At 41.5% G+C, this 12,064-nt stretch overlaps 1 protein-coding gene across 1 annotated transcript in view; it reads right to left on the bottom strand.

Moving 5' to 3' along the window:
- The window catches only part of IRAG2 (inositol 1,4,5-triphosphate receptor associated 2), a gene marked incomplete at its 5' end in the record, with an annotated part of 91,234 nt that overhangs the window by 75,313 nt on the left and 3,857 nt on the right, over positions 1-12,064 (bottom strand). The window contains 4 exons of the mRNA XM_082849525.1: positions 1,814-1,972; positions 3,452-3,530; positions 3,621-3,700; positions 7,173-7,353. Of these exons, the coding sequence (XP_082705651.1) occupies positions 1,814-1,972; positions 3,452-3,530; positions 3,621-3,700; positions 7,173-7,353 (499 nt within the window). The remainder of the gene's footprint in view (positions 1-1,813; positions 1,973-3,451; positions 3,531-3,620; positions 3,701-7,172; positions 7,354-12,064) is intronic.

Below are 12,064 nucleotides of genomic sequence, written 5' to 3'. Positions count from 1 at the left end.
ACCATGATGGGACAACAGCCAATATCAAAAATAGGCTGGGAGCGCCGACAGGAAACAGGCTCTTCCTGAAGGATTGTGTGTGGGGGTGGGAATTGGGGGTGGGGGTAGAAAAGAGGAGGCTTAATTCTGTAGACACTGGCATTTCCACTGTCCATCCAGATTCTCTAGCCTTTCTGTCCATCCTGCAACTTACCCAATTCCCTTCAAGACATGTCTTCACTGCTTAACTTAACCAGAGTCAGCTTCTAGTGCTTGAAACCAAAAGCCCTGTCTGGCACATTCACCCAAAGCATACTTTGTTTGCTTTTTTAAAGAAACTTTGAATTATTATATTTCAAATAAATAATAAATAAGCCAATTATGGAATGGAGAGAGCTTGAGGTTAGCATATATGTATTTTTTTTTTTTTAATTTTTTTTTGCGGTATGCAGGCCTCTCACTGCTGTGGCCTCTCCCGTTGCAGAGCACAGGCTCCGGATGCACAGGCTCAGCGGCCATGGCTCACAGGCCCAGCCACTCCGCGGCATGTGGGATCTTCCCGGACCAGGGCACGAACCCCTGTCCCCTGCATCGGCAGGCAGACTCTCAACCACTGCACCACCAGGGAAGCCAAAGGTTAGCATATATTTTTTTAATTTTATAGATTAGTTTGGAGGCTGGTCAAAAATTATGAGGGTAAGAGTTCATGGTCAGAATGCTTTACTGTCTTTTCAAGTTAACTTAGAACTTTTCTGTTCAGAATTTTAGACCTACAACATCTGTACACACATACTTTGTGAGAACCATGTTGCTTGTTTCCTGACGCTCAAGCATCTCCCAGCAACCTATTGTACCAGCATCTGACACTTCATCCGGTATGTCTCCAAGGTCCGTTATCCCCTTCTCTCTTAAGCTAAGATCATGAAATTCTTATCATCCTTCTAGGCTCCAGGTACCCTGAGGGTACATTTTAAACATGACTCATCAATGTATCTCTCATAATACTTAGCACGGGACTTTGCATAGAGTAAGAGTTCTACCGAACCACAGGCTGTTGGGATGGATTCACGCCTGATCCTTAGGCATACTGGTCTTACACAGAGATCGAATGACATAGACAACATCATCGCTAGAAAAGAACTAACAAATCTTACTGGTGGGAAAGTAAAATAGTGCAGCTGCTTTGGAAAACAGTTTGGCAGCTCCTCGCAACGCTAAGTATAGGTTACTACCCAGCAATTCCACTCCTAGGTATACACCCAAGAGAACTGAAGACGTATGTCCACATAAAAACTTGTACACAAATGTTCATAGCAGTACTATGCATAAGAGTCAAAAAGTGGAAATAAACCAAGGGTCCAAACTGAGGTATAGCCATACAATGGAATATTATTCAGCCATAAAAAGGAATGAAGCAGTGATATATGCTACAACATGGATAAGCTTTGGAAATGTGATGCTGAGTGAAAGAAGCGAGACACAAAGGTCACATAATGTATGATTCCATTTATAGGAAAATGCCCAGAACAGGCAAATTCAGAGAGATAGAAAGTAGATTAGTGGTTGCCAGATGCTGAGACGAGGGGGAAATGGAGAGTGACTGCTAATCAGTATGGGGTTTCTTTCTGGAGTGATGAAAATATTCTGGAATTAAATCATGGTGATGGCTGTACAACCTTGTGAACATACTAAAAACCACTGAATTAATTGTATACCTTAAAAGGGTGAATTTTCTGCTATGTGAATTATATCTCAATAAGAAACAGATTTTTTTTTTTAAAAAAGGAAAAAGAACTGAAAGCTCCCAGCACACAGTAACCCCATCACGGCTCACCTTTTTATCTGAAGGCGCAATTCAGTACAGTCCTCTGATAACTGGCTGTTAGTGTCTTCTAAGCTTTCTAATGCCATTTTAAGCTTATTATTTTCCTCCTCCAATTTCTGCTTGTTGAAATGCAGGTCTGCTACACAGGTAATCAAATCAGGCACCTCTCTGCAGGTGAAAAAAGGAATGAGAATAATCTTCAACATCTCTAATCCCCTCCTATCAAAGTAAGGCGAATGGTTAAGCCCAAACAGGCTTAAATATTCCTGTGAGATTTTCTACTTTGTCTTCATTCATCCTCATAAGTGTAGTTTATTTACACAGTATTTATTCAAGTACCTATTACAATAGCATCAAAGATTTTTCCAAAATTCCCAGATATTTAGCACCTGCCACTAGTGAAGTCGACTTCTACAGCTTTTATTTCCTCCTTTCCACTTTGCTCCCAACACCTGCCGCTGTCTACACTGAAGAGTTCCTATTTCTGCCCGGGTTATGGAAAGTCCTGAAATAAACTGACACTGTACTCTTTCAGTCAGGAATCTTGGCAGGTTTGAATAGGCCTTTAACTAGGAAACAATTCCTAGAGTCTTATAATTGTAGCCTGAAGCTCACAATTTAGGACTCATCTTTCCTATAATTTTCTACAGCTTGTTAATGTTTGTGAGTGTCACTCTGGCCCCTGACATGTGATCATAAACCCTGTGAGAGTCAGGACTGTGTGTTTCATGGAGTCCCAGGCCTTCTCTTCCTCTTTGCCATATTTTCTTAGAGTTTAGCACAGATTGGCTACATGGGTCCTACTCCACCATTTTCGCATGGATAAACCTGAAGTGGCAAAGATAAAATAAGCAAGGACAGGTCCAGTGGTTAAGACTCTGTGCATCCCATGCAGCGGGCGTGGGTTCGATCCCTGGTCTGGGAACTAAGATCCCACATGCCACATGCCATGTGGTGTGTGGCAAAAAAATAATATTAAGGAAGGATAGAGTCACTCCCCTCAATATCTAAAACTCACATTTAACAGAAAACAGCTTTTCTCATTCATATCTAAAAGTATCTATTAAAGAAGTGCTTTAAAAGTAATCCCCCAGGGCTTCCCTGGTGGCGCAGTGGTTGAGAGTTCGCCTGCCGATGCAGGGGACACGGGTTCGTGCCCCGGTCCGGGAAGATCCCATATGCCATGGAGCGGCTGGGCCTGTCAGCCATGGCCGCTGAGCCTGCATGTCCGGAGCCTGTGCTCCGCAACGAGAGAGGCCATAACAGTGAGAGGCCCGCGTACCGCAAAAAAAATAAAAAATAAAAAAGTAATCCCCCAAAGAGCTTAAGGTCAATGTCATAATTGTACTTCAAATGGAATTTGTTTTCCATGGAAAACACATGAAGTCAAAGAAGGAGAAGTGTTTCATGAGTGAGAAAATGTTAATTCATGTCATACTAATCTTCCATAATTTGTGTTCCTAGTGAAACTACTTCTAATGCAATTGGGATAGAATAGGTAAAAGTTAAAAGTAAATTATGTTAGCCCTACCACACACACACACAAGAAGAGCTAAGTGACTTTATTGTAAATAAAATACATAAATCTATGAAATAAATGAGAAAACTTGAGGCACTTAAGAAAGCATTGTAAGTAAGAATGCTTACAAGACTCCTTTAAACATGTCTCCACCCAAAGCCTCAAAGCTCCGTGATACAGACTCTGTTATATCTGTGGTCATCTTAACTGAAACACATATTAGAGAGGTTTATGAAAAATCCATTTCTCCAAACCACAAGAAAGTGGCAGAACAATCCCAAAGACACACATTCATACTCGCTCCACCTGACTTTCTGCTGTCCTGTTCCAAAGCAGAATTACCCGTTCTGCTGCTTGATCCATTATTCACTCCTTCCCTGTAACCAAAAAACAAAACCAATGAGCTAGGATTCTTTGTCAAACCAAAGCTTAGCTAATTTTTCAGTTGTGTTCTGTACTTTCTTATTCAGGTCTTTCTTTCTGAATTTTAAAACCATCTATTCATTCAGCAACTACTTGGAACCCAACACCATGCTTAAATACAGGCATAGAAAAGAAACATAAGGCGTACCTCCACCTTCCGTAAACTTTTAATCTAACATGAAAAGAGAATGTGCGCACAGAAGTAGGTAGGTGTCGATGTACAGCAGCTGTGCTTAGGGGATGGGAGGTCTCAGTGGGTCAGGAAGTTGATGTAGTTTAAAGGGATAAGTGGACACTTGTAGAGGTAGCAAGACCGTGGGCCTTATAGAATTGGGAAGGAAAAGACACGAACAACTAATACTTTGGGATACACTGATGGTGTTCTTTCTCATGAAAAATCAAGTTGAACCTAGACTAACTGTACCTTGGAACATTTCACACCTGAAATTTGGGGAAACCTCTTCACAGGCCTCTATCCAGGACACCAATGCTAGCTCTAACCCCCAAAATAAACATATTAAAATTTCAACCATTTCTTTTCCAAAAGTCTTTATACTATGATTTTAGTTTTATCACTTAATCTTTCTAAATGCCAAACCCTTAGATGACCTCTCTGGAGCAGCTACAAAAGCCACTAAATTTGTACTTACATCCCGTTGCATTTCAATGTGAGATGTCTGTCGGAAGATGACTGAGCAGAGTAACTCAGACATCACTCTTACTATTCCTAGATCTACATCTGAGTTTCTGTTCTGATATTTCTGAGTTTCTGTTCCGATATTTTGTATTTATATCTCCCATATTTTTTTCTTTTCCTTTCTATTTGTTATAAAAATAAGTTTTCCCTTTAGCCCTCACTCCAATTTATAAATGAATTATTGATATTTTTATTACACAATCAAACCTAAATATTTTAGTAAGAATAGAAAATTCATAAGAAAAGAGGACACAAACCTAAGGTCATCATGCAGAGGTAATCATTTTGGAGTATATTCCTCCCGACTTTTCTGTGCATATTTTTATTTCTTGACAAATAAGGGATCGTACTACATATACAGATCTATGGCCAATAGTTTGAAATTAATACATATGAATATTTCTCTTGTCAAATATTTATCTAATTATAATTTTGAGTGACTAATTAGGATTCTAGTGTATGGAAGTATTGTAAGTCATTTGTCCAAATATCTGCTTTTAAATATTTACATTGCTTATATTTATCACTATCATAAACAACGTTCTGCATATATAGAGTATATGATTGGTTATTTTTCCTGAAGTTACATTATTTGACCACATTATGGTTATTTTTCCTGAAGTTACATTATTTGACCACATTACATATTTTTAAGGGTTTGATACACATTCCTAAATTGCCCGTGAAAAACTGTGCCAACTTACACTATTACCAACAAAGTAGAAGAGGACCTATTTCTCCACCTGCCCTGATGACATGGGATAGAGTCATTCTTCTAAATCTTTGTTAACCTGATGGGCAAAAATGATATGTTCTCTTTATTTGCATTTCTTTGATTACTAGTAATATTAGATATTTTTATATATATTTATCTTGCCTTCACAATTAACTCGTGTATAACAAACAACATCTCAGTCACATTTTTTTTTTTTTTTTTTTTGCGGTACGCCGGCCTCCCACCGCCGCGGCCTCTCCCGTCGCGGAGCACAGGCTCCAGAGGCGCAGGCCCAGCGGCCACGGCCCACAGGTCCAGCCGCTCCGCGGCACGCGGGACCCTCCCGGACCGCGGCACGAACCCGCGCCCCCCGCACCGGCAGGCGGACCCCCAACCACTGCGCCACCAGGGAAGCCCCTCAGTCACATTCTTTAAGTCATTATATATTAGGAAACCATCGACCAAAACCGCCTGCCTTGGCCAGGCATGATGATAACCACTTGCATGAATTGTCTCACAACAGGAGGTCCCAATAGAGAACACAGTACTGGGCTTCCCTGCGGGCGCAGCGGTTAAGAATCCCCCTGCCAATTCAGGGGACACAGGTTTGAGCCCTGATCCGGGAAGATCCCACGTGCCGCAGAGCAACTAAGCCCGTGCACCACAGCTACTGAGCCTGCGCTCTAGAGCCCATGAGCCACAACTATTGAAGCCCGTGCGCCTAGAGCCCATGCGCCACAACAAGAGAAGCCACCTCAGCGAGAAGCCCACGCACCGCAACGAAGAGTAGCCCCTGCTCGCCGCAACTAGAGAAAGCCCGTGTGCAGCAACGAAAAACCCAACACAGACAAAAAAAAAAAAAAAAAAAAAAAACCACCACACAGTGCTACCGCAGAAAACTAACCAGGAGAATGTGGGAGGCGCCAAAAAGAGGAAGGAAGAGACTCTATGTCCTGTCAACCTCCCAGAAAGCCGCACGCTGGAACCCATCTTGGCAGAGGGATGCGCACGCCACCAGGGAGGATCCTGAGTCAGAATGATGGGTCAGAGACAACACGGAAACTAACCCCATTACCGCAAAAGCCGAGACTGCGAGCCACGTGGCAGAGCAGTCCTCCTGGGTTCCCTTACCCTGCTGCTCTCCACCTGGGCACCGCTTCCCAATTAAGTCTCTTGCTCTGTCAGCACATGTGTCTCCTTGGACAATTCATTTCTGAGTGTTAGACAAGAGTCCACTCTCAGGCCCCGGAACGGGTCCCCCTTCCTGCAGCATATACATCCTAACCCCGCATGAAATCTAGCAAGTTTTGCCACCGTTTGGGCTTAAAGCGTTCTTTAAGAAAACCCCTAGTACATATCAGCTGGTAGCTGGAGATTGGTGGCTGAGTAAAAGCCAAAGGATTAGGCTTCCTGTGAAAGAAGATGATGCTTCTCCAGTATCCGCCCAGGGCACCTGATCTCATGGGTACCATTCTCCTTCTCCTTTCTCAGCTTCACCATCCTTTCCTTTTCCTTTTAGCCTCCCTATATTCTAGGCTTCTAAATTACACTCACTGACTACATCTCCCCACCGACCTTAAAAGGGAGTTCATGCTGAACTTAGATTCATTTGGTGACTTGGTGGTCAGTACCAATAATTTGCTTGACTCCTATGCCAGAAGAACGTAATGATATGTGCTGCCCCTAATCACAATAAATGAATGTTATCATAATTAACATAATAGGTTCTCAAAGTGTGCCCGTCACCCCCCACCAACTCCCCCCATCAGTATCAGTGTCACCTGGAAACATGCTAGAAATGTAAATTATCAGGCTTAACCCCAGACCTACTCAATCATGGTGGAGATACCCAACAATCAGGTAGAATACCATTTAGGTGATTCCAGTGCACACTCAAATGTGAAAAGCACCAGATTACAGTATTTCCGTCAGCGCAGAAAACAGTGATTAGCATTCATTGTAAGCAATTGTTAAAACAGAACCTGAAAACACATCCTGCTGGGACGATGATTACCATTTGTTTCTGCAGTGAGCTATCCATTCTCTCATGATGGCCTGGAAGGTTTCCAGATTCACATGCATGTCTCTCTTTTCAGGATCGAGCCTGTTCCACAGCTCCTCAAGGCTACCATCTTCAGAACCTTGACTAGTTGTTTGTCTCAGGCAATCTATTACTTTGGTAACTCTGACTGAGCCTTAGGAAGAAGAAAGCCAAGTTAGTTCTAAAAGGTGGGGAAAGATTATTTTTTAAAAATGAGGCACTTAACTCTTCTAGGTCCCTTGGGAACCTAAACGTGCCTTATAACCCTCGCAGTACTGCTGAGTTGGTATCACAGAGTAAAAAGAGCACTGGCCTTGGGTTGGAGTCTAACAGACTAGTGTCAAATCTTGGCTCTGCACTGTATCAGCTGTGTGGCTCTGGGAAAATTACTCAATCTCTCTGAGCCTCAGTGTACTTGTCTGTGAGATGATGCTACTACACAGAGTTGTTGTGAGATCTAAATAAGAACGATATATGTATTCAATAGTCACTTGTGGGAAGTGATCAAAATGCCACTTTATTTTTGTCTCCCATTCTTTTCTTAAAAAACATTTGGATGAAATTTCAGCCTCCAGTAAGTGGTCTGACTTTTATTTGGGGGGAGGGGTAGAAAAGTCATTCTTAGACACAGTCAGTCCTACTATCACATTCAGAAATTAAAGTCAAACAGACTATGTTAGTTATTAACACACCAATCTTCCTTAAGCATAAGACACGTCTTTTAACTAAGTCCTGACTTAGGCTAGCTGCTTGAAGGGGAGAAGGAAAAGGAAGTAGAAGGTTGATAGGGTAGATGCAGAAGTGAAGATTCTTCCCCCAGAAGGTAAGCAGAGACCCTGATATATATATAGAATAAGTCCAGTATATAATTAGAAGGAGGGGAGAGTTGTAAAGGAGACTGAACAACTTTAAAGAGAGTATTAATTTAATGGAAAATGTCATTTGGGTGTGACAGGAAGAAATGGAAATAAAATTATTAATAATTATTTAGAGAGATGATTTCTATTCCTGTTTGCAGTAGAGTTGGAGAGTCAAAAAGAATACCTATATCTCATTTTCCACCACTAAAACTCTGGAACCTGTATCATATACCTCAAAACTCAAAAGGTCTTCTGTATGGTTTTGCAATGTGTCAACTTAACGGGGCCATGAAGTGCCCAGATATTTGATCAAACGTTATTCTGGTTGCGTCTGTCAGGGTGTTTTTGAATGAGATTAACATTTAAACTGGTAAACTAAGTAACACAGACTGCCCTCCCTAATGTGTGTGGGCCTGGTTAGAACAAAAAGGCAGACCCTTCCCCAAGTGAGAGAGAGTTCTTCCTGCATGACTGCCTTTGAACCCGGACTTGTCTTTTTTCCTGACTTTGGACTCAAACAAAAACATCAGCTTCTTCTCAGTTTTCAGCCTGTCGACCTTTGGACGGGTTCCCTCCTGGTTCTCAGGTCTTCGGACGCTGACTGGGACTAAACCATCATCAGCTCTCCAGGATTTCAGCTTGCTCACTCACCCTGCAGATCTCAGAACTTGTCTGCTTCCATAATCATGTGAGTCAATTCTTCACAATAAATCTCTTTATGTACCTTACACACGCACACACACGCACACACATACACACACACCCATTGGTTCTGTTTCTAACACATCTCCCATCTCCCTTCAGTGGAGCTTCCTTATTTTCTTCAGGGAAATAGTTCCTTAAATTCTGTCCAAACAGAGAGGCTTTGGGGCAATAAATAAGTCCCATTCATCCTACCAATATAATTAAGAGTATAGGCAAATGTTTTGCTATGAGAATGTTCATTATGGTGCTGTTTATAATAGAGAAAAAAATATCCAACTGAGACATATTGTTTAAATATATTATGTTACATCCCCCAAAAGTACAGTATATAAAGCAAATTTGTTGACCCAGACAAGTACTCAAAATTATTAAGTGAGCAAAAGCAGATTATAAAGCAAGTCTGGGAACATTCCTGTACATACTTAGGGAACTTGTTGTATATAGCTTAAGGAGAAAGAATGACCAAAAACAAGCCTTAAACCACTGTGGTGGTGAGGTGGACAGACTCCAGGGTGCCCCTTTATGATCCCTGCTTTCTAATGTTTACACCCCTGTGTAGTCTCCTCCCTTGAGTGTGGGCATGACCTGGGACTTGCCTCTAACCAGTAGAATATGGCAAAGGAGACAGGATTACATGTATCTAATTGCATGATTAAGTTACATAAGATCACAGTGCCTATCTTGCTGGAGTCATTCCCTTGCTGGCTTTGAAGAGGCAAACTGCCATATTATGGACTACCTATGTTTAGAGGTCCAACTAGTAAGAAACTGTCCAGCTGACAGCAGCAAACCTCTGAAGCCCTCAGTACTACAACTGCAAGAAACTAAATCCTGCCACCTAAAGCAGGTCGTTCCCCAGTCGAGCCACAGATGAGACAGCTGCCCTGGCCAACATCTTGACTGCAGCCTTGTGAGTGAGTTCCTTAACAGAGGACCCATGTAAACCATGTGTGAGTTCCCGATTCACAGAAATTGTGAGGTAGTAAATGTGTGTGTGGTTTCAAGCCGCCAAGTGTGTCATAATTCAGCAACAGGAAACAACATAAGTAGTTTGGGTACTGCTCATCTGAAACCATTGTGTATGTATTGTAGAAGAAAGCAAAGGAACATTTATACTGGTGTCATTGAGAACCAAGATTTTCTGTGGTTGAAAAAGGGCATACAGAATATGAGATGAGTAAAAACGCTGTAGTCCTGAATTTGCTTTAGAAGGAAGACTATGAACTCATGATGCAATATATCTTCAAAATTTTTAAGTACTTCTTAGGTCTGCCCACTGAAAATGCCTAGAAACAACCACCATCCCCTGCCCCCAGATTCTGGTCTCTATATATTATTTCCCATTAAAAGGAACCATGGATCCTTGAAGAAATAACTGATTCCAAGGTTGGGGCAGGAAATGTATGAGATAAGTCTAAAGACTTTTATAATACTAGGGAAAACAAGGAAGCTACTAAAAAGGATGGGGATGTCTCAAAAGTATTAGTACCTGGGACACCTGGTTGCTCCAGGAAGTAATGAGATGCTCAAAGAAAGATGGGGACAATGCAAACAGACATAGGAGCCAGCTTAAAGAATATCTTGCCAGCCAACTCTGGGACAATTTGAGCATCAAAATAAATAATGATAGTAACAGATTATATACATTGAATTAAGAAGAATCCAGAAATTCATAGTGATATTAATTCATTTAGTTAGAGAAATGGTAAAACCCTGATGATAGATTGACAAGTAAAAAATATAGAAAGAATATTGGAAATTGAACATTTTCTATTTGGTAACCACCATGGTAAGAATTGATTTAGGCAAGAAATATCAATAGATGCTATGTTTCTGATCACCAATTCCAATGTGTAGGGTTCTTCCCCCTCCCCCCTACCCCACCCCACAACATACACACATACAAGCAATTCTCAAGACACTGGGTGTTCTACAGTTCAACCCAATTCTGACACTACCTATGTGGTGATAGTGTCAGAGCCACAGGTTAATGGCACAGTCTTACAAAACTGACCCCACCCCCTGTAGACACCAATTCAAGGCCGGGTTGTCACCGGTACTTCTGATGGACCAGCTATAGATTGGAGGTTCCCATGACTCCTCTTTGTGTTCCATTAATTTGCTAGAGCAACTCACAGAACTCAAAGAAATTTTTTACTTACTATATCACCAGTTTATTATACAAGGATATAACTCAGGAACAGCCAGATGGAAGAGATGTACAGGGCAAGGTATGGGGAAAGGGCATGGAGCTTCCGCACTCTGCCCGGCATGCCACACTTTCCAAATCTCCACGTGGAAGCTTTCCAAACCTCTCCTTTTGGGTTTTTATGGTGGCTTCATTACATAGGCATGATTGATTAGATCATTGGCCATTAGTGATGAAACTCAATCTTCATCCCCTCTCCCCTCCCTGGAGGTCTGGGGAGTGGGACTGAAAGTTCCAACCACCTAATCACATGACTGGCTCCGCTGGCAACTAGCCCTCATCCTAAGGTGGGGTCCAAAAGTCATTTCATTAACATAAAAAAGGCACCTTTATTGCTCTCATCGCTTAGGAAATTCTAATGGTTTTAGGAGCTCTGTGCCACAAATGGGACAAAGACCAAATATATACTACTTATAATAAATCATAATATCACAGATGCTAAAACTAGTGAGTGAAAGTTTGATGACGAACAGAATGTTTGCATAGATTCAAAGTATCTTCCCATATTTATTAATTACTGATGAAATAAAAATTCATATTCTAAGGCAAGTCAAGGAAAATGTAAACATAAAATATTTTCTCTGCTCTTTGGCCTCCTCTCTCCCCTCTACTGTGCATTGTGTATCTACATTATGCATCCCAAACATCCCCATCAGCAGAAATACCTGCTCAACCAAAAAGAGCAACATTCTCTGAGCACCAGCAAGACAAATCCTTAGGACATAACCTTCCTTCTTAATCTTGTAAGGAGCCACGATGACCCACGAACCACTACTCGCTCTGCATGCTTAGATCTGGATTGTGTAGACTGTCAGTAATATGTCGTTGAACGTACAGCCCTCTGTCTCAAAATGTGCTTTGAGCTTTAACAGGCAGAACAGTTCTCAGAGCTTTCGGAAAGGCTGTTCCTGAATTATAACCCTCAATTTGCCTCAAATAAAATTTTCCCTTTCTTTCTTAGATTGACTGATTGATTTTTTATAGCCATTATAAAGGAAAAATAGTAACTTTACAATAGGGATATTTGGCAGACACCACACTAATCAAGTGATCAAAGTTAAAAATCCTGAAATATTGTACGGAGAAGAACA

The sequence above is a fragment of the Leucopleurus acutus genome, assembly GCF_964270905.1.
Source record: "Leucopleurus acutus genome assembly, chromosome: 11".
In the NCBI taxonomy this organism is placed as follows: Eukaryota; Metazoa; Chordata; class Mammalia; order Artiodactyla; family Delphinidae; genus Leucopleurus; species Leucopleurus acutus.
This window is presented reverse-complemented; position numbering and strand designations above follow the sequence as displayed.